The following is a 23,469-nucleotide window of genomic DNA, read 5'->3' on the forward strand; positions in this document are numbered from 1 at the left end:
AACACCAAACTGGGGTGGTTTTGTCCTGTGCTGGGTCTGAGTAGCACTTTTCCACCCGTGAGCTGCTAATGCAGGGTCTTCAAGAAGGCCAACCCCAAACCTGAGCAATTCTGAGGAGGCATCAAAATCCAGCATTTTCTGCCCTCTTGGGTGAACCTCCCTTTTTTGGAGGGAGCACTTTTCCTGGCCTGGTGCTCTTGCCTAGGTGACCACAGCTGCTCTAAATGCTTTATTAATTTTTAAGTAACACACAGCTATGGGTTACTTCACCATAAACTTGGAGTATTTGATGGAATCAGTGAAGTGAGGACGTAGCAGCTTTGTCTGCAGGCTCACAATTCCCCCTGCAGCCATGAAATAGCTGCTAGTGCTTGAGCTTTGTTTTAACCCCCCTGCAAGGTTTACCTTGCCATTTATCAATTGAAACAATGCAGCCACAGAGAACTTCAAAGTCCCTTTGCTTCTCAGCAGTGATCCAGGCAGAGCAGGTTCCTTCCTGTAAACACTCACTTTCCAAGGCTCAAAGTCTTTATTTTTAAAAGCATCTTTATTGGGGATCACCTATTAATGCTGTGTCCAGGAGTTTTTCAGTGTGTATGATCCTCCTGTGCTGTGGGAAACCAAATTAATCTTTCCATACTCTTAGAAAGTTGGACAGGGTGGATTGAATTGGGTTTTTTGTTGATTTTTTTGGATGTTTCTACATGCTGTAACATTTTATTCCTGGTAGTTAAAGGTAGACCTTGCACACAGAACCACCAAATGCGTATCATGTTTATCTGATGAATCACTGCTTCAAAATAGCTTATTCCCTTTCATCAGGTTTTTAATTAGCAGTGGTTGAGGATTTGATGCAGATGGAAATATTGTTGATCATCTGAGATTGCTTATTGCAGTGAAAGATTTACTGCTGATAACTCTTGTGGGGTCAGCAGCAAAAGTGATGCTGGTTCAACCTGCTCCTTTCAGCTCCGAATCCTGCAAGGTAAAGAGGGGCCAATTGAGCTGTTTGAAATGACAGAGATATTTTCTAATAGTCTGAGTGATTAATTAGTCCCTTTTCCACCTTCTGTCCCACTTGTTTACTGATATTGTCTGCTCATCTGCTGGCACTCGAGACTTTTGATACCATGGTGATTTTGGCTGAGGATCTGTGCTGCTTTCATGTGGGGATCCCTCTCTAAGTGGAGTGTTAGTGTAGTTTCCTTGACAGAAACGTGAAGTGCATGTTGATGGAGTTACACTTTCTGTTTAGCTAAAGCCAAAAAATAGAAAGAATTTTGATTTCTGCCATTTGGTACTTGCAAATTAGATGCTGTATAATTCTTTTGCAGTAGTAATTCTGTGAAAACAAGACCATTTTCTGTTCTGTAGCCTCGTTTGCTCTTTGCCGTGGCATTTTTTATTCTGGGATTTTATTGGAATAATTCAGTAAAATGTCCATTCCCATTATATAAGCCAGGTAGTCTTTAAGCTGGGAGTATGGAATGGCTTTTTAGCTGCTTATCCCTTGTTTCTTAATTCTTGATAAGGAGAGTGCATGGAAAGGTTTGGAAGGCACCTTAGGATAGGACTGAGGATAAAATGTGACATTTTGTGTGTTAGATAAGTGCTGTTAACATATAGTTGTCACATTACTGAAATTTCTTTGTTTTGCTCAAATGTACCTTCACAGCACAGGTTTTAGAGGCTGAGGGATCATAAACAGTGAAGTATTTCATCTGCTGGAGTTACCAGAAGATTTCAGTGTTTGATACAAAGTGCTGCCATCGCCTTGGAAACCTGCCTTGTGACAAGGGGAAGGTGGCACGAAGACTAAGTGTATGAACGCCTGGAACTGGAAAAATACAAGTTGAGAATTTAACTGTACCACTCTTAGGAGCAAAGGTTATGAACTGTTGGAACTGGCTGTGACAGGTAACAGTGAGTTCTTGTTTGCAGGAATGAGGATGTGTTTCAAAAGGAGCAGTGATGGCCAAATGTCATAATGTGTAGCTGGTGTTTTCAAGGTCAGGTTGGCTGTGTAACACTTCCTTCCAGCTTTAAGATCTCTGAATATTGAGAGGATGTGGTGGCCAGACTTAGAGTGGTGCATGGTTGTGGTTTGGAAGGGACTTTAAATCTCATCCAGTCCCACCCCCTGCCATGCACAGGGACACCTTCCACTAGCCCAGGTTGCTCCAAGCCCCGTCCAGCCTGGCCTTGGACACTTCCAGGGGCAGCCACAGCTTCTCTGGGCACCCTGGGCCAGGTCCTCACCACCCTCACAGCCAGGAATTCCTTCCCAATATCCCATCTGTCCCTTCCCTCTGGCAGTGGGAAGCCATTCCCTGTGTCCTGTCCCTCCATCCCTTGTCCCAAGTCCCTCTCCAGCTCTCCTGGAGCCCCTTTAGGCACTGGAAGGTTCTGATTGCCTTGGCAGGAGCAGCTCCATGAACAAACCTCAGTTAATGTGGCAGAAGGGAGGTGTCATCTGGGAAAAGGCAGGGCAGTACTTTGCTTTTGGGCCTTAAGAAATACCATCTCCTTCCTCTTCTGTTCTTTCTGAAGGCCTTAAATGCTGGACAAAATGACTTGTGCCATGAAGTTCTCTTCCTTAGGTTGGCACGACTGGCAACAAAACTTGGAGCAGGGAGGGGGATGAGGAACACTGAGCTCAGGCTCTGCTGCCAACACCCAGAGCCTTGGATAAGTTGCTGTTCTCCTTTGTCATATCCATGCAGTGGGAACAATGCAAGAGGCATCAGCAGACTTGTGATTCTTTTATTTTGTTCCAAAATTTAAAAAAAAAAAAAAGGAACGCTTCACATTTATTCCATGTGTTTCTGAATCATCTTTTGTGTGTTGATAGCACAGGTAGCTGAGTTAATGCCAGTGAACTCGTGGGCAAATGCATTCAAGAACCCAAACGCAGCCTGATCTGAGGGTTATAACATTTAAATGTAGATATTTTTGAAATACCATGCTGTGGTAGTTTGATAGGACATGTTTAAGAACAGAAAGGAAATAAACTCACTGGGCTTGAAATGCTGCCTGCTTTGTTGTGTACTGGTAATTGATAGATCTCTGGGCTCATTAGTTAAACTAAGCAGTGTTATTTTTATTTTATCTTATTTCTATCAAGTACAGGGACGTTTATGTGTGTGCTTGGCCATGGTTTTCTTTCTAATGAAGAAGGGTTGTTTCCTGTGCAGGGTTGTGTCATTTGAAAGGTTTTCATATTTAATTTTTCTTTTAAGCACTCGTAAGTCATTGGAAAAAATTACATTTAGCAGTTGAACTTAAAAAAGCAGTTTCATTGGAGAAGAATAAATCGGGGAGGATACTGAGAGATCTGATTTTTTTTTTTTCCCTGCTCATTCCTATTGGGTTTGCTCAGTGATTTTTAGGCAGGCCAAGTACTCTGCCTGATTTCTTAAAGGAGCCTTGCACTTGACACAAAAGATCTTGAGAGTTTAAAAATCACTCTTTTGGTATCTGAATCCACTTCAGCTTAAAAATAAAAATCATACTAGGTATTCCTCATGTTTGTAATGTGCATGGATTACAAAGGAGCTGTGATTGCAGCACTGGCAGCCTTTCAAGCAGCTTCTTACAATACAGCTTTATGCCTGTAACGTATTTTCTCTCCCTTTCTTTTTGCAAGTCATGTTTTAAACACATTTCTTTCCCTTTCAACTCTGGAAGGCAAATGTAATGTTTGAAACGCTGTGTTGTGCTTGGAGAGGCTGGATTTTCCTCTTATTCTGTGAAACAATAAATGGAAACTGGCATGTTTGGAATTGCACAACCCAACTCTTCCCCCTGGGACCGTTCGGTCATTAAATTCCTGATGGGAAAATGGAAGTTCCAGGGTAAAAATAGAGGTGTAAGGATGGAGATGTGTGCAAGGAAGGGTTTTGTCAGGTATTTGCTTTTAACACAAAAATGTTTTGAAGGTCTTCTGTGTGGGCCAACTGTTGTAATTCATTCCAGCTCTGATTCTTGGGAGTTTCAAAACCCCGTGTCCTTTTGCTATCAGTTCTACCCAAAACCAGGTGCACCTGGGTGCTTGTGCAGTCAGGTGAGGCTGCATCCCAGTGCAGCTCCAGTCTTGCATAAATGCTAATTTATGGATTGTATTGGGGGAGGAGAGAGAAAACTGCACAGAAGCTGCCCCTCTACCGCTTTGATTTATAATTGTGCTGCTTGTACAAAGTGGAGATTGATTTCCTGGACACTGAACAGCAGTGCTTTGCTGTCACCCCTCAGTCCAGCCCTGAACCAGGGCCAGGACAGGTTGTCCCCAGGGATAAACCCCCTCTTTTCATCCTCAACATGTTGGAGTAGTGGTAACTCACAAGAGAAGCCCCCCCCCCCTTTGTGCTGCTGTTCAGCAAAGCTTGGTAAGAAGCTGCTACTGATTAATTAAGCAAAGAAATTGGGTGTGATGAGTCTGCAGTGACAGTCCATCGTTCAACATCCTGTCTTCACCTTGTGCTTAAAATAGCACCTGAAATTTCTGTATGGCTTTATTTTTATGGGAGCTGGTTAGGAAATCCTGGAATATACATCCTCCAAGAGCGTGGGCAGTTCTAACAGGGGCAGTACGTGTTGTGCAGTACCTGTCAAGAGGAATTTTCTCGCTGTGTCCTGTTTTCCTGTGCCATCAAATGACCAAATTGAATATCCAGACTCTTTTCTGTGTTTGTTGTTGTGCTTGGACAGACTCATTCAATCAGCTGCATGAATGAGCATTTAAGGGTTTTATAAGCCAGAATGGACAAATTATGGTAATTAGACACCTTGTCTCTGTTGTTATCCTGGCTGCAGAGCAATAAGGAGGTTAAAGGAATACTGTCAAGGTGACAAAGGTACCAGACTGCCTTACCTAAAACCTGTAATTTTTTGCCATATATATCTGAATACTTTGATTTTAGAGTGTTCTTTCTCCCTATATTTAACTTCATGACATTTAGAAGCAGAGAGAAGGGGCAGAACAGTGCAAATGTGTGGTGTGAAATCCATATCAGCTTCTTGAGTTTGTCTGTTAAATACTGTCAGGTAACTTGATACTATCTGAACTTAATTTTATACAATTAGAACCTGTAATGGTTCTAGAAATTTGTATCTCTCTACTGAATATGGCAAACGTGCATTTAATATTACAGAAAACGGAATGCAATAGAGAAATGGGTCACTCTTTAGTGTATTTCTGCTTAGGAGTGCCAGTGTCTTTTATATGGGCTTTGCTAAATAATTGTGTTTACATGGCTGAGAATTTGATGCTCAAAATCAGAGGTGATTAAACAAAAAAATGCAACCAGCTTAAACCCAACCAGTTGAGTAACATCTAAAGTGGATAAATTTGCTGATATCATATGTTAAAATCAAGCCTGTGTTCAAAAAGAACTGATAGCAGTAGCCAAGGACAGCAAGGCTGCTCCTGAAGGCTGATTTTTGAGGAATTCACTCAGCTGGAAGATGTGCACTGATCTTTACATCAATATCCCTTTGCTTTTCCCCCCCTCTCCTGTACTGTGTCAACTCTTGTATTTAGTTCTTACGGTGTCACAGGCTTTTATCTGAGAGTTGATATTCATTTCACATGTGTTAAGTTGGGGTTTTTTTTGTCCAAGTCCTTTCCCCTTGCAGCAAACATGCTGAGGGAAAGGGACTTCTTTTACCCACCACTTTTGGGCCTGTGTTTTGAGGAAAACAACTGTTAACAACCTGTGTTTTTTGCAACACAGGCATCATCCTAGAGCAGCTGACCTTGAATAGTTTCCCAACCTGCCTGCAGAATAAGAACTTTTTCTTTCTTGTTTCATGTTGGCAGCAGGAGGAGGATAGCCTGGTCTATCCACAGGAGTGGGTTCCAACCTGTGTTTTTAGGACTGGCTGTGGGAGGGGAGCATGGATGTCCTGCACTGTCACTGCAGGCTGTGCAGAAGAAAGTCTGCTGTCTGTAAATGCAGATTTGTTCATTTTGGCCTCACAGACCCTTCAGAAAATTGTGATGTTAGTAAGGGGGGGGGAGGCTGAAAAATATTTGTAGATGATGTTACAGCTAAAAAATTCTGTCTCATCATGGCTCCAGCCATGGGCTCTGTGAGACAATTGCCAGCAAGAGCAGGGAATGTGGAAAAGGAAAGTGTGTGGGGCTGTAAAGAGTGATTTTACTCTGGTGTCTCCTCATCTCCCTGATCTCAGCCCTGTGCTCCAGATGAACAGACCAGACTGGGGACTTTCAGAGATAATTTTGGCTGTTGACTTTCCCCCCTCTCCCTGTTCAGAGAGGAAATATTGGCTACATGTCTGTGTTTTCCCTGGTGCAGCATATTTTCAGTTTGTACATCTCCGGTAGCTGCTGGTGTACAGCAAACTTCTTCGTGAAGTTACCAGTTTAGGGATTATTATTTTTCCCCTCAGTCATGGCTTTTATGACTAAATGGTGGTTTATAGTGGTGGGCAAAGTGTGAGCTCTGTGGAACAACTAATCCACAAATATTCTGTAGTTTATTTTTAATGAGATTTCTGGTCAACTTTATTGCATTAATTTTTCTTCCCCTCTGACAGAGAGTCCTCCTTCCCCTTCCCACCCCTATCCCCACCAAAACAGAGGTTGGCCATTAAAGATAATGTTTTTCTTTAGCAACTTGTATGTGTGGGTGGTTTTTGTTTTGTAAGGAAGCAACCGAGTGGATGCATCTCCCCACAGTTTGGGGGAGTTACAGCCAGGAAAACATCCCCATGGAAATGAAAATGGTTGAGTTTATTTGATGTAAGTGGGCAAGGAATTGTTGTAACAAGGAACTGTTGTTACAAAACATTTTTTATGGTAATGACACAAACGGGAAGGAGAAGAGCTGACCTTCAAATTTCGTGTTATGTTCCAAGTGGGATTGTTGGGTTTTTGCAGTGACTGCGTAGCTGCTTTGTGCCTCTGAGCGATGCAGGGGATCCAGCAGGACAGTTTTAGAGGAATAATTTGATTAATGATTCTTGTTTTGTCATTCCATGTGAATAGTTGTGTGTTGAGAATTAGATGTATAGTCTTTGCTGGACAATTTCGAGCTGCTCAAAATGGTCTGATGTCTTTTGGATTTAGAAGAATAAAATATGGATGATTATAAGAGCAGTTGCTTCAGATTTGAGAGTAAGCCAGTCCTGCTCATCTAATAAAATTCCAGTATCTGCCTGTTCATCAATATAGATATTCATAGCTGCTTTTTGTAATTCAGGATGAGCAGAAGGTATTGTTGGGTACCGTTCTAATTTCCAAATTTCATTTAGCATTAGCAAAAATAATGCTTTTCTTGGTGATGTGTGTGTTTAAAATAATTAAAAGAGCTTCTTAGGATACAAGTAGACACATCTGCTTTTATTCTTGTTTTAGGGCACTGCTGTGCTCAGTGCTAAATCATGATAGTGTCACATGAAGTGCTTTTGCATGTGCTGTCCCATATGAAGCACAGTCAAGCAGGCAACAAGTTGCATCTAAAAGCAAGATATTTTTCAGCCAGAAGAGACGAGCAGCAGGCAGCCCAGGAGTTCAAAGTTAGAATTCAGCAGGAACCATTCTTGGGCTCTGTGCGTGCACATGAAAGCCTCACATCCCATCCCTGTTTATGAATACCAGCAACTTGCTGTGTAGCCCACACTTGCAGGCTAAAAATAACTTCTTTGCAATGCAAACTTGGCATCAGGAGCCGACAAGTTTATTTGGTATCACCTTTAGGTGGGGGTTTTTTTCAGGGAAATTAATGGCTCCTTTACTGTGTATGTGAACTATCACACTATTTAATCACTGAGACCACAAAATGCTAAACTCTTTTCCACATGGCATGTAGGAGAATTTGTCTCCCAAACAGATTCTTGGAAAATGAAAAGAGAAGTTTTAAGTAAAACCAGCTGCCAGCAAGTGTCTGGTGCTGGTGGCTGCTGTGAAACAAAAGAACAGCATGAGGAGGTAAACATTAGTTCAGATTTTGGGTTGGAGTTGATTTTTTTAATCGTTTCAGGTTTTTGCACTTCTAGAATTTCAACTTTGTGCAGAGAGTGTTGTGCCCAACGCGAGCAGAACTCACATGGAGCACAGGCTGTATTTCCCTCATAAAGAAATGATACAAAATTTGCTGTAATTGTGGGTTTTTTTAGTGAGGGTAGATTATTTTTAAAGGCTGCAAAAGTTGCACAACTCCCTGACAGGAGGGTGAGGTGGGAGTCCATCTCTCCTCCCAGGTAATGAGTGACAGGATGAGGGGAAATGGCCTCAAGTTGTTCCAGGGGAGGTTTAGATTAGACATTAGGAAAAATTTCTTTGTGGAAAGGGTTGTCAGGCACTGGAACAGGCTGCCCAGGACAGTGGTGGAATCACCGTGCCTGGAAGTGTTCAAAAAAAGTGTGGATGTGGCACTTGGGGACATGGTTGAGTGGTGACCGTGGCGATACTGCTGGTTGACAGCTGGACTTGATGCTCGTAGAGGTCTTCTCTAACCTTTAGGATTCTACAGTTCCATATTTAGGTGAAGAATTTAGAAGTACGAGCAAGAAATTCCCTCAGATTCCAGCAAGGAAATGTGATTGCTTTTCTGGGCTATTAGGGGTTTTTCTCTCTTTAATTACATTGCTTTGTGGCGGAATTGACTGGTGACAGTATTTTTGCAGGGCTATAGCACATGGTAAGTGATGAGAATGGAGGTATTTCTACATTTTCCTCAATGCCCAAGTACCCCTTTGTATGAATCATTCCTGGCAGTGGGAACCAGCACACAGTTTTTGGGTGATGGATTGCTCTGTTCACTAGGACTTCCTATAAAACGTTGTTCACAGAAAAGCCAAACAACTGTGGTCCTCATCCAGCATGGACATTGTAGATGCTTTAGTCCAGAAAAAGGTTTGGAGCATGGAATTCACAGCGTTGGATCTGTCCTGCAGTTGGAGCAGGGTCATTTGAGATTAGATCTAAGAGGGTTTTTTAAAAGAGGTCCTGGCACAGGTTGCCCAGAGAAGCTGTGGCTGTCCCAGATCACTGGAAGTGTCCAAGGCCAGGTTGGATGGGGCTTGGAGCAAGCTGGGAGAGTGGAAGGTGTCCCTGCAGGGTTGGATCAGATGACTTTTAAAAGGTCCCTTCCAAACAGTCCTAAAATTCTGTTTACAGTGGCTACGTGAGACTCATTCACGCACAGCCCTGGGGCATCATTTCTTGTTATCCAGCCCTGTGATTCCCTGTTCTGTCTGCTATTTTCCCTGTTTTCAGCCCCTTTATATTGTCTAAGTGAGGGGAAGGTACTAAACAGCCACAGAGCTGCATTTGTGCAGCACAGAACACTTGACCATACAATGAACTTTTAATTGGCCTGAACTGAATGTGACCCACCACATGTGTAATGTCCCAAAAAGGGCTTTTTTTTTAATATCTACAGCCACAAACAGCTTTTGCTCCAGAAACAGTGTTATGGAAGGGTTTAAGTCTCCTTTTGGGGTGTTATTTTTGTTTGAGGGAGAGGTGTTGAAAGGGATTTCAAAAGAGAAGGCATGCTGGGGAGATAAACAGCTCTGGGAATAAGAGCAGCACCGGAAGCACAGGAAGCGAATCCATGGTGTTGCTTGTGGGAAGCTCTTAGAAGTAATCAGTGATAAGAGTGAGGCAGGAGGAAATCTGGTTGGCAGCTGTGGCATTTTCAGCAGCAACTCTGACCTTGGCTTGTAGGTGCTTTGAGGCTGCTGGGGAATGATTTGCTGTCAGAGCTCCCGGTTTTTACCTGAATTCCCTTGGAAAATCTGTGGGCAACCTGCAGGGTGTAACTTCTCATCCCGTAGCTAAAGGCCCTGCCTCCCTCCTTCAGGCACTGCAAAAATACGTGATAAAAGTTGGTGATAGAGCAGAGGACTCCTGTTTGCACTTTTCAGAAGCCTAATCTAATCCTGGAGCACCAGGAGCAGTGTCCCAGCAATCTGCCCAAGGATGGGAATTGCATCCTCCTCTCAAACACTTCTCTGCCCTGCCCTGGGACAACATGAGGGTTGGCAAGTGCCAGCGAGTCTCTCGCCAGAATCCAAGGCCAGGAGATTGGTTGGCTGGCAGGAAAGTACACGGTGGGATTTAGTCTGACACAATTTACTTGGCTGAAAGGGATAAGTGATGGTGCACAGTGCATGTTTCACCTTGCTAAATATCTGCGTTCTGCTGCCAGAGCATGAAATGATAACTTAATCCCTGATTGCTCCTTAAAGCCCTGCAGGCCATGGTCTCTGGAAGAATGTTTGTCAGCCAAAAATGATGTGTGACTTCACCGAGCCCAGTTTCAGTGCCTTTTCCAGCTAACTCACTTCTGAATTAATTTAGGGCCAGATGGTTTTGCATTCTCAACGTTGTAGCTCCTGCACTTGGTCCCACCAGCCACACTCCTCTGCTAATGCCTGCTCCTGATTCCTGTTTTCCTCCCCAGCATAAATAAATCAGCAGCAGTAATGAACAAACCCTTCAGCAACTGCCACGTGTGTTTTTGGGGTGATGGGTGTTGGTACAAGTGTTTAGTGAAAGAATTTTTTGTACACAAGAATAACTATGGCTGGAAGAAGAAGTTAAGGAATAAATGCATATTCAAAATTATCTTCGTCATTAAATTCTTCAGGATTATCTGATTGCCCAAATGAGAGCTTTCAGTTGGAACACCATGGGCAGGAAAGAACTGCAGTGCTTTTTAATAGTTCTGTGGTGTGTTGACTCAAGAATAGTTCACAAAATGTTTCCTACACTTAAAAATGACCACAGCCATTTGCCGAGGTGGGAGGGAGAGGAACAGACAAAGCTGATGGGTAAGTTCATCATGTGGCCAAAAAATGAATTTGGGAAATTTAGGGCACAGAGGAATGCTACAGTGAATCAGCAGCACCTATTTAGGATGAAATAATTGGGCTTTTTTCACCAAATAATGAAGAAATCTGTATTTCTTCAGTATTTTTTCGGAGTCTGATGTCTCTCTTTGCTTCTCGCTCCAGAGATGGTTTTTTTGGTCTTCAGAACAAGTTCTCAGTGCAGATCTGCTCTCTTTAATGCAATTCTAGGTTTAAGCAAATATTTAATTCTGCCTAGAGCACTCTGACATTTTTTTTCAGCAGTCTGGAGCCATTAGCAGGGCAGATACAGGACATGGGAGCTGAGCTGTCATGGTGAGGGCTTGCCTGTAATTTTCATAATATACTGTATTTTCCCTTTGCTTTTCAGCAAACAGGTCAATTATAGCTTATTTCTCATCCTCATGCTGGGAAGGAAAAACAGCTGATTGGAATGGTACACTGAGAATAAGGATTGCTTTTCTAGGTCAGGCAGAAGAGAGCTTGGTGCAAAAATGTTACCCTGGAAAGCAGTTCTTTCTTGGTTTCTTTGGGACAAAGTTTTTTATTTATTGCCTCATGCCAGGTACTCCTGTAGGGAGATTCCTGGAGGGTAGGGTTAGATGGGATATTGGGAAGAAATTGGAATAATAGAATTGTAGAATTGTTTAGGTTGGAAAAGACATTTAAAATCATTGAGCCCAACCATTAGCCCAGCACTGCTAAGCCCACGATTAAAACATGTCCCTAAGCACCACATCACATCTCTGTATCTTTTAAATCTCTCCAGATGGGTGATAAGAATATTGATTGCTGCTTCCTTGTCTCCACACTATCAGTCAGGTTGTCTTAAATGGGTTGGAGGAATACAGGCAGCATTGAAAGAGTTGATCAGGGAGGGTACAGAGTCTCTGCTCTTGGGAAGAGCAAAAGACAGCGTGACTTTCTATTTTAAGAGACATAAACACTAATTTTACTCTAGCTGAATGTTTGAGGCTTCTAATACTTGTCAGGATTTTGTTGAAGTGCTCTTTTTGAGTTGCCAGTGCCTTGGCAAGCTGCTGTTCTCGTTTGTAGCATGGTTCAGATGAGTTTTGCTGTTATTTCACCTCCCAGGCTCCTTAGATGCTGATGGAAGGTTTGGGTTGAGATTACACAGATCTTGTGCAACAACCTCTGGATTATCACTCTGATCATGGAACGTGAATGTGCTGAAGTGAGGAAATTCACTTCATGAGGTGGTTACTGAACTGTGGAGCCAAGACAAACCACTTTTTTATGCTAATGACCAACCTTTCTTGCCTACAATGCTTATCTTCTCCCTCCTCCCCATCCACCATTAGACCGACATCATTTGTGGTTTCCAGTGTGTTTGCATTTTAAATACTGCTCGAATCCTTCATTTGGAGCTGGATCCAAAACAGGCCATGAATAGACTTTACCACATGAAAATAACACTGTGCTTAGCAGGCATCTGGTTCTGGAGGCACTAAAAATGACTCTGAGGTATAAATTTTGTCACTGTGTGTGTACCCTCTTCATCAGCTTGAGATCCAGGGGTGCTGAAATTGCACCAAGATTCAGAAAGTGACAGGCTCTTGTACCCAGTGAAATTCCCTATCTTGTAAATGCCCTGTGCATACACAAACTACACCAGTAAGATTGATTTCTTTACAAAATGTGGCAACAACAATGTTCCCTTTGGAACTGCTGCCACTTCAAGCATTTCCTACTTGCTTAATGCCTGGTGGATATGCTGAAGAAGTTGGAGAACCAAATCCAAAGAGAGGAAGGTGGTACTCTCCACTACAGGGCAAGGCAGACCTGTGGAACCAAAAAAAAGAAAGTTAAAGAAGCAATTTGACTTCTTATTTAGGCCTCGAGGCTGGAAAGTGTCTCCCAAGTTGCATCTCTGATTATCTAACACAAATCGCCTGGACAGTTGTGAGGTAAAGGACTGAAAGGTCTTTGGGGAGTCAGAAAATGTCGAGTATCAGGTGTTGAGAGTACAGAGCTGCCTCATGGTGTTGGTAATTCAGTAGAAGAGCAGATGGGGAATTACCAAGTACTCAGAGACACCTCTTCTACACGTTTGTGCTTGGAGGGAGTTAGTGCCAATTTAAAAGAAACAGAAAAACATTACCAACATTTTCTGAATGCTCTTCATGAGGCATTTGTTTCCCTGAGTTGAAGAGTCCTTACAGTAATTTCCTTAGCGTGCAATGATTGATTAATGTGAGGGTGAAGAGCTTGTGGGCTGCTCTGCAGCCTCCAGGGCTGTGGATCCCTTTGTACTCCTGCAGACAGCTCTTTTTTCTCTTCCTTGTTTGAAGCAGAGAGGGGCTGAAGGAGATCTTATGGAAAAATTCTTCCCTGTGAGGGTGGGGAGGCCCTGGCACAGGGTGCCCAGAGAAGCTGTGGCTGCCCCTGGATCCCTGGAAGTGTCCAAGGCCAGGTTGGATGGGGCTTGGAGCAACCTGGGATAGTGGGAGGTGTCCCTGCCCATGGCAGAGGGTGGGGCTGAATGAGATGTAAGGTCCCATCCAGCCCAAATTGTTCTGGGATTTTTCTTTCTTCAAAGGATATTGGAGGCACACATTTGTATTTCGGTGCTTGTGTAAATATCGCAGAGTCCATGTGAAGATCACCTCTTTTCCTGAGTGATTCTGGTTGGTGTATCAGTGTTTTCAAGGAAGTCAGACAAACTCGAACTGGTTTAAGGTAGAGGCTCTAATGAGTTTGTGGATTGGGTGATACAGTTGGGTGATCTACCAAAGGTGGAAAACCCCGTCTCAGTGGACCCAAGAGAGTTCTTGAAATACCCTTTCATTGATTAAATTCCTTTTAGTTCCAATCTTTTGCTTTCTGTAGTGCCCAGGAGATCATTCTGGGATTAATCCTAGGTGCCAGAGGCTTGGCTAAAGGTTACCGTGGATGTGAACACTGAGTTTGTTGATGCTGTAGAACAAGATTACCATATATTATATCTTTTCCTGTACGTGCTGCTCCACCTGCCATCATTTTCCATTTGGGATCTTCTGGAGGAGTTAATAGGCTGCCACATCCTAAGGAGGCTTTTCCCTCCCTCACATGGTTATAAAAAGGTAGGCTACAGCCCACTTCATTAAAAAAGACTGTAATTCACAATAGTAATTGAAAGTCTGGGGACTGGCTGTTCACCAAACATTCTCTAGAGCACAATAGTATCCCGACATCTGAGTATTTACAAACAAAAGGATAAAGTTGTAATCCCCTTGTCATAACACCAGCTTTATGGGATCCATGCACTGCTTGAATGTGGTCAGGACTAAGCAGATTATTGTACCAACAATACAGAAAATTTAGCTCCAAGTACAAAATACCCCAAACCCACAAAGCTGCTGCTTCTTGGGGTTTGGGGCTTTTTTTTTTTTTTAATTATTGTTTTGAGTGCACTGGCAAAAATTAGTTTTGTCAGTAGAAACTAAGTAACCGCCAACTACGCCTGGAATGCCTTGGAGCACTGGAGGAATTTTCCAAGGAACAGTGATTACCTTTGTTCCTTTTATCTACACAAGTTTAGGCTTTGAGCTGTGTATGCTCTTTCACAGGTTTTTTTTCTGGTTTTGTTTTTTTTTTAATGTATTTGGGGATTTTGTTTTAAAGAGGCTGTTTCTGGTTGCAAAAAGTCTTTTGCTCAAATAGGGCAGTATGGTTTTCTCGCAAAGAACTCAGTATTGCTGTGGAAGTAAAAATGAGGCTCTGTAAGAATAATATTAATTGCAGGACTTCATCAAAAATTGGATTTTGGTGGGACTCAGCACTTTGATATCACTTGATCTACATGCAAAAATGGAGTAGAAATACTTATAAACTGTTAAATCCAACAACCTTAAGCACTTTACAGTCTGAAAGATTCTGTTAAAATGGATTTCTAAGTATCATAGGATAAGCTTGAAGTGATCAGACTTGATTTAGTTGACTTTTCCTCTCATTGTATATACCTGGCAGCAGCAAAATGGGTTGCAAGTTGTATTTGTCTGATATGCAGAAAGAGAGGAAACAGCTTCTCATTCTGCTTCTTCTAATCAGCTGTCATACTGCTGTCTTTCAGGTACGTCTGTGTTAGTAAAATCATTAAATCTATTGTCAACATTTTACTTCACCATTGGCTGGCACTTTTTTATGCCGTGAAAGAAATTCTGCAGCTGAAATTTAGACAATAAAACTCTGACCATTGCAGTGCTGGCTCTTCAGAATACTTCATTCTGAGTCCTTCATTCATACAGGGAAAAAAAACTCTCCACAAGCTACCAACGAAAGGATCTGCTTCAGAAAGATAACTGGGCTCCCAAACTTCAAACAAATGCAAGATCTTCCTGATATTATTTTTTTTTTTGGTGCCTCCCTTGTATCTGCTGCAAGGCCTTGAGAGTTGCTGGTGCTGGAGCTCTTCAGTTATTCCTGCATCACTTACCAGCTTCTCCACTCTAGGAAGGTCCTTTAGTACAGTGAAGGATAGGGAAGCTTGGAAATCATAAGCCCAGTTACTTCAGAATGAAAGGCTCTGGGATTGTGGGTTGTTAAATCCCCATCTCCTGTTCAGGCAGGTGTCTAATGCTGAGGCAATGAGAGCACTTCCTTTGGAATTCCACTTACCTACACCCAATATTTGCCCTCTGTGATATAGCCAGGGGTCATAAAATTATAGAAAGTCCTGAGCTGGAAGGGACCCACCAGGATCATCCAGTCCAACTCCTGTCCCTGCACAGACACCCCAACAATCCCACCCTATGTATCCCTGAGAGCGTTGTCCAAATGCTCCTGGAGCTCTGGCAGCCTTGGGGCTGTGACCATTCCCTGGGGAGTTGCTCCAGTGCTCAAACACCCTCAAGACTCAAAAGCCTTGTTTGAAGGATGAGTTTTCTTGAGAAACCCTTCAGTCCATGGAATCCCTTGTGTTTTAACCCACTGCTCTTCAAACAGAGCCTCGTTTGCTTAGCAAAGCTCTGTGCTGAGGTGCTGGGAACAGGATCTTTGATGTTTCTGAGGTGCTCCTGACTCTGCTGTGTTTGAGTAGAGATGCTCATGGCAGGTGAGTGGGAAGGAGCAAGGGAAAAAGCACCTTTCTAATGGAAGGTATCACTGCCAGGGGCACAGGATTGGAACGGGATGATCTTTAAGGTCCCTTCCAACCCAAACCATTCTGTGATTCCATGAAAACACTGTACAGGAGCCACAAAAGAAATTATAGTTCAGGGTTTCCCATACTGGTGCTATTTTGGGCCATACTTAACCAGGAAAAAAAGGAAGGAAGGAAAGATTTGTGGGGACAACTAACTCTGCCCTGTGTAGCTTCAGTTCTTATTCTATTTCACAGAATAGCTGATACATGATGCAGTTGTGTGTGTCAGAACCTAGGAGAGTTATTGTACAGCTTCTGTCTGTAACAACTTATTAATAAAATCCCAGAATTCCAGAATCACTGGATCCAAAGGGTAAATTACTGTTACACATGTTGCCAACTTTAATAATATTTTTTTAACTCAACTGGGAGCATAAAGATGTGGCCTTACAGGGCGATCTCTGGGAGGCACTGACACCTTTCCACATGTAAACCCCAAGGAGTTTTTCCCCATCAGTTTGTTTTCCTAGTTGCATTTTGAGCTGCTTTCTAGAGCTTATGCTGGGCAGTTTCTGCTGAAGGGCATAAAATAGCACTAACTACACTGGAATTTGATATGGTTGTTTTTGCAATGGTTATGGAAGATTGAAAGTGGAAAGCAATAAGAATTTCTGGAGAGATTTATTGAGACTTTCCTGATTCATAGTTGGAATTGTTGACTGTCTTTTTTTCTTTTTTCTAACCCTCAAATTTATATTATATTTTTCCAGTCCAGAAGCTTCTGAAAATGACAAAATGTTGTGTTTCAATTCCATAAATCCAGCATAGCCTTGTGCCACTTGGCAGTATCACTCAAATATGCAGTTTGGATGTTGTTGCAGTTGCTGTTGGCATGGGAAATTGTTTTCAAAAAAACACAGGGCAGAAAACCCATGCCTGGCATGTCAGCTCCTGTCCTACAGCTTCTGGAGCTCTTTTCCCTGCTCCCTGCCTTGCCACCTCCCACCTTTCTCCTCCCTTTGCCCCATCTGGCTGTTTCTGATCTAGACAAGAAGCGAGATGTGCTGTGACTGATTTAGAGCATGTGCTGATTTGCCAGCTGGCTGCTATCTCGGAGCTGTGGGGTCAGCCAGACAGAAGAGATAAGGGCTGAGCTCTCCTTACCTCTCCCCAGCCACGGTTCACCTCTACTCATTTGCTGGGGTGTTTTCCCCCTCGAGATCTGCACAGTCTCAAATATACTTAAGCTCACTAAACCTTCCTCTTTTGAACATGGAAAAACTGATCTGGGTGTTACTAAAATGCCACTGATAACTATGGTTGAACAGTATATTGTGTTTGAATATGTAATTTAATTATTCTATTTAAAAACCCAAAGCAGTAGGGGTATTGCACATACTGATGGTCTCAGCTGGGACCTGCTCTGACTTTATCCATATTTTTACACTGTGCCTGAGATCTGTGGAACCACCACAATGTTTATAGGAAAACAAATGTGTCCTGATCAAGAAGCTTGATCAGAACACATTTACACCATGCAACAGGTAGTTTAAACAGAAATTATTACCCAGGCTCCCTGTCTTCATTCACTCTCAAAACAGCAGATATATTCATGGAATCACAGAACGATTGAAGTTGGAAAAGACCTTAAAGATCATCTCGTTCCAGCCCCCTACTATAGGCTGCAACAAATGCTGTTAAATGTAGGATGTTGTTTTGGAGTAGCCTTCCTCCTTTTTTAATTTTAGAATTAAATTTGATATGTTAGGTTCCCCCTACTTCTGCTTGACATTGAGCTGAGAAGAGATAAAAGGAGGGAGTTGGCGAATTCCTGTCAGACTGGATATGAGTGAAAACAAGTAGCTGGAAGCATCTCAGTGACATCCTTCAGTGGCTAAAAGAGAAAGTTTTCCCTCCCTGCCTTGGATGCTTCTGCTGCATCCGAGATAGATGGGAATTTTTGGCTGTGAGCCGAGGAGCTGCCTGCACCTCGGAATGGCAGCATCCTTGGGGATGGAGAGGGACTTTGGACAAGGGATGGAGGGAGAGGATACAGGGAATGGCTTCCCACTGCCAGAGGGCAGGAATGGATGGGATATTGGGAAGGAATTGTTCCCTGTGAGGGTGGAGAGGCGTTGGCACAGGGTGCCCAGAGAAGCTGTGGCTGTTTCATCCCTGGAAGCTTCTCTGTGCCAGGGCCTCCCCACCCCCACAGGGAACAATTCCTTCCATATATCTAACCTAAATTTCCCCTCTTCTAGTTTGAACCCACTCCCCCTTGTCGTGTCACTCCAGTTCCTGATGAACAGTCCCTCTCCAGCTTCCCTGTCACCCTTCATACACTGGAAGGTGCTGTGAGATCTCCACACAACCTTCTCTTCTCCAGGCTGAACAGCCCCAAATTCCTCAGCCTGTCTCCTTAGGGGAGGTGCTCCTGTCCTCTTAACAACCTCGTGGCCTCCTCTGGACTTGCTCCACCAGTTCCATGCCCTTCATATGTTGGGGACACCAGAATTGTGTGCAGGATTCCAGGTGGGGTCTTACAACAGCAGAGTAGAGGGAGAAAATCACCTCCCTGTTATTTGCATGTGTTCCTGTCATCCATGTTTTGTTGTAGGAGACACTTCCCTGCTGCGTGGGTGATGATGTTCTTGTTGGTATTTAACATTTCCTCACCTCTGAGATGGACTGCAGCACTTGGGCGTGAGCACCCAGCACTCCCCTTGTGTCCTTGCAGCAAACCAGGCTGCTGTGGGTGCTCTATTTCCCCATCTCTTCATTTCCCAAGGGATTTTGAATCAGGATAGAAATCTTTTCATGGGTTTCTGGGCCCAGCACACAGCTGCAGCATTAATGGGCTCGTATGTGCTCAGCACAATGCTGTGTGATGCAAGCTGCACCCTTAATGTTTTCCTTGGGGTAACATTTGTCCCATTTATTCTCTTCATGGTCAAAAGTAAATCAAACAAGCTGCAGCTCTGTGTAGCTGTGCTGTATCCCAAATGCTGCACGCTGGGTTTTGTGGGGCTTCTATTCCCTCGTGTTTGGATTAAGGAAGACCCAAGACCTGGGTCTGTGTGTTTGTGCAGCCCTTCAGAAAATGAGATAGTTAGTTCAGACTAAAGGTTTGAAGTTAAGTTTGATGATACACAGCGCTGTATAATCCATCCTCTTAAAATTGTATCTGTGATAGAACTTCTCAGATTATATCCTTACGGCTGCTTTAACCCAAATACTCAACAATGCGCCTCATATTGAGGGCTGGGCAGATCAGCTGGGTTGTTGGAATATAATCCTGCCTTGGCATTGGGCTGGGGAATGTGAGCAGGGCAATGTCACATCTCTGAGTGCTAAACTCATACTCCGAATCAAGGGTTGCTGTTCCCTTTGTTTTACAAGGAGAATGTTCTTGTAGGAATAGGAATTAACCTGCCCTGTAAGCAGAGCTTCCCTAAAAGCAGTTTCCAGTGAAGTATGTAGCAAAGTGCTCCATGGGCACTTCAGAGCACGGAAAGCCATGAAAATGCTCCTGTGTCTCTCTGAGAGGAATCCAGAGGGGCTCTCTGGAGTCTCCTGTGTCTGGATGAAAGCCCCAGTGAAGGAGATTCCCTCAATAAAATCCACCCAGCAGCAACAGCCAAGAGTCCACACCAAGCTCGCTGCCAAGGACCTTGGGAGAGCCTTTATTCCAACTAAGCCAGATGGCAGGGGAAAAGGGGTCATGTTGTCATTGCTGACTTGGATGACCCTGTGACATGGGGTGACCTTGACTTAAATAATCATCCTGCTCTCCCAAGTCACCGTCGTTCCTGTTCTGTCAAACAGATACACACAGCAGATCCAGGCATGAGTAAAGAGAGGTGATGGATTTGCATAATAAATAATTGTTTTTGAGAGACAGTGCTCAGAAATTACTATTTTTAAACTCACTTCTCAAGCCCTGTGAGCAGCAGGAGCTCTGAGGGTAATCCTGTATGGCTCCCATGTCTTTCTCCTGCTCTGTTCAAAAGAAATCAGTGTTGCTTGTCACAAGACTTTACTCGTTGCTGATGTCAAGAATTTCCTAATGTCATTTGGAAGGTCCAGGACAAGGGGAGTATCAGTGGTTTGTTGTGTGTTTACTGCTTTTCTCCAGCCTCTGATGTGGGGAGGCTGCATAACCTGCAGTCATTGACTGGGGCCGTGCTGGTATTTTAAAGGTCACTCCAGTAATTCTGTACTTGCTTAAAAACAAACAAACAAACAAAAACCCCCAAACTTTTAAATTCTGCACATAACAGACTGGAGGAATTGCTGTTCTCTGCTCATTCTTTCAGGGAAACAAATGTTTGCTCTGCTGTCCCAGCAACCGTGAGAGAGCCGAGTTGGGCAAGCCCAGGGGCTGGACTCTGAAATTTCCTCTTGAATTACACTCCTGAAGTTCCTGTTCAAGTGGTTTTGGAAATTTTTATGTTGCTTGGGTACTTTGTTTTCAAGAGGCAGTGACACCCAGAGAGAGAGAGAGGTGTCACAAGAAAAATAAACCTGCGAGAGAATGAGGAAGAGACGCAGTGTGAGGAAAATGAGTGGTTGAATTTTAAATCAACTCTGAGCAGCATCTCAAATCTTGCTCCTGAAAAGGTTTAGAAAATGACTTGGGATCTATAAGCAAGGAGAGATCTGAGGAGAGAAATGAACTTTTTAAATATAGCATTGCAATGATTAATGATAGCATAATTAAGCTAAAATCACTGCAATTAACAGTCCTTGTGTTTCTTTTGTCTTTTTTTTTTTTCTTCCCCTGACCTTGTACCAAATCCTTTCCATTCCTGATGCTTTGGGGGACAGCAGGACTCACCCAAAGGTAAGGGCTTTATTCAGTGTGTGAGAATTGTCCTATTGCTTGCTCAGTCTCGGGTTGTCCAAATATTAAAAGCATTTTGAAGAGCTCTGCTGCTGATCAGCTGCTGAGTAAGAAACTCAAAGCATCTCCTTGCTGCAGAAATGCTCTGTACAGCCCGTGCCAAGAAATGAGTCAGAGGAACAAATGAGAACATCCACACTCAGCACTGCAGACTCTGAATGGGAGATACTTGTTCTTTGTGGGCTTTTTAAAAGCATTTTCTGGTTTTTGTGTTAAAGCAAACTCATTTTGTTCTTATGATCCCGTGACTTCACACTTGTTCTGAACACTCTGCCCTGGCGTGTCAGGGTTCAGCTCCAGGGATGTGCTCACACAGGCAGTGGTGTTTTACTAAATGTTCTGAAGGCTTGGGATGCTTTAATAATATGTTTAGCTGTAAAATAAATTCAAAGGAAAAAAAAAAGGCACCTTAATTTTGAATATACAAGCTGTTGTTTCCTCAAAAGATATAAAATAAGTACTTCATCTCTTGATGTTGGGACATCAGTGTAGTATAGGGGGTGGAAAACAATGTATTTTTGATGAGTTATTTAAATTGCAAGGATTTTGCTATGTTAAGCATTTTCATAAATGTTGGTAGTCAGCAACGTAGCAATGCAGGACATCCAAAGAGGGAAGAGCAGCTTCCATTAAGCTTAGAGGGGAAATCCACAGCCAGGGAGCCCCACATTGCACTTCCCTTTTCCTACATCCTACAGAATAAATTTTGCCCATGTGAATGTAGGTCAGACATTACCCTAATTAATATTTTTCCTTGCAGACACATACCCAGGGGAGCTGTTTTTGCAAACATCTGTCCCAAAAAATATACACTGTATTATTTCAGGTCATCTTTCAGGATGAACGGTGCCCGTGGACCTTTCAATGGATTTATGGCAAAATTGAAACTTTTGTATTAAAAATATTATAGTGCTGCTCTTTTCATGATAAAACTGATTTGCTTTCTATTATTCTTTGCAAATATTAGACTTTGATGGGTGCTTTGGTTTGTCATGGTATGTAAGTGAATACACACTTCTCTTGTCTGGAAAGAGGTTCCTACCCTAAGGCTTGTTTTTAATTTATGCAGACATGAGGCACGGGGAGATGGGAGGCAGAAAGAGCTAGAGGACATCTGTCAGTTTGCAAGAGAGAAACTCTGGTGAAAAATGAATTGCAAGGATGGGTTTGGAGGGAAATACGGAGAGGTCCTTGACATCCACTGGGTTGGCACATGGAGGGTGGGGAGCAGGGTTGGCACAGAAAGGCACAAATAGAAACAAGGAACAAATAAAAACACACAGGGAAATGAAGTGCTTGTTTAGGCCTCAAACTCCTAGGAAATAAGGAATTCAGTGGGAATGTGGTTGAGTTCAGAGTGTCAGAATGTGAATAACATGTTGGATTTGGCAGCAGCTTTCCTGAGGTGTCCTGGTTGTTTCCCTGCAGGTGTTTGCATACGATCACTGCTTTTGGTCTATGGATGAATCTGTCAAAGAAAAATATGCAGGTAATAATATTTATTGTGGCTTTTGTGTCTCGAAGTGGGAATGATCTGATTAAAATGCAGTCCTTGCTACAGGGCACAGGCCATATGGCACAGAGCGCTGTCCCTTCCATGACTGGCTGCTGTCACAAGGAAAAGGGAAATCTTCAATTATTTCAGTTTCTCTTCTCTAAAGATGACAATAGCAATGGGCACTGCCACCCCTTTGCAGTGTAGGGAGTGGAGAAACCCAGCATAATGATGCTTTACTCCTATTCACAGCTTTATTTAAAATACTGCTCCAACTCCATCGTTTTGAAAGCATCAAATCCATTTATTTCTTTGGAGGAGCATTGTTATGTGTAATTTCATGTTTTTCAGTGCTGCTGGGAGTTTGGCATCATAGTGAAACTTAATAAGGGAATATTAATAAAAGCCTGATTTAATATAAGTGTATGTAAATTCAGATGCTCTAAGTGAGAATGTGTAATGTATTTAATTAAAAGGGTTTTTATGTATTATTATAACAGATTTTGGTAAATAATTATGGTAAATAATAATTTTGGTGAATAATTATGGTATGGACTTACCACTCCTATAATTCATTCCTTTCATACTTGTTATCCTTTAAAATTTGGGATCAGTTGAATTTGTTAACATTTATTTTATAAAAATCATAAGAAAAATCAAAGACACATACACTTCTTAATTTTAATTTCTCTAACAAATAACTAATGAATAGTAACCTATCAAAGCACTGAGAAAAATGTGACACTTTCAGCCATACAAATTACACAGGAATATTAAACATTTTGTTTCTCAAACTAATGGTGGTGCCTATATAAATGGTATTTTGGTCTGTTATACAGTGGAAGTGTTGCCCCAGCTGAGCCTGGCACAGCTCTTGGTGATTTTGGTGGGGAATTTAGCATGGATTTGGCTGTAAAGATGAGAACTTCTATGAGAGAAAAGAAGAGCTTAAAGGAACAGTCTTTGAGAAGACTTTTCAGCCCATAAAGTTCTGTCATGCCTTGTTCAGATTTTAGTTCTGCTGCTTGTAAAAGTAATTCTGAAAATAGATTTTAAGTAGTTACTACCGAAACATTTTAAGCCTTTCTTCCTCTGCCTGGAAAATGATCCAAAAAGCTCAAAGTTCAATTACAAAAGAAGTGATAC

General features: G+C 42.7%; 1 protein-coding gene across 3 annotated transcripts in view; it reads left to right on the forward strand.

The window, feature by feature from the left end:
• The window catches only part of KIF13B (kinesin family member 13B), a 120,446-nt gene that overhangs the window by 25,919 nt on the left and 71,058 nt on the right, over window positions 1-23,469 (forward strand). For 2 of the 3 annotated variants that reach the window (XM_069011851.1, XM_069011853.1), the window contains exons 3-4: window positions 20,753-20,768; window positions 22,257-22,317. In XM_069011851.1, coding sequence (XP_068867952.1) covers window positions 20,753-20,768; window positions 22,257-22,317 — 77 coding nt within the window. The remainder of the gene's footprint in view (window positions 1-20,752; window positions 20,769-22,256; window positions 22,318-23,469) is intronic. The other variant, XM_069011852.1, reaches the window with a different exon arrangement.

Source organism: Aphelocoma coerulescens, chromosome 3, assembly GCF_041296385.1.
Source record: "Aphelocoma coerulescens isolate FSJ_1873_10779 chromosome 3, UR_Acoe_1.0, whole genome shotgun sequence".
Lineage (NCBI taxonomy): Eukaryota > Metazoa > Chordata > Aves > Passeriformes > Corvidae > Aphelocoma > Aphelocoma coerulescens.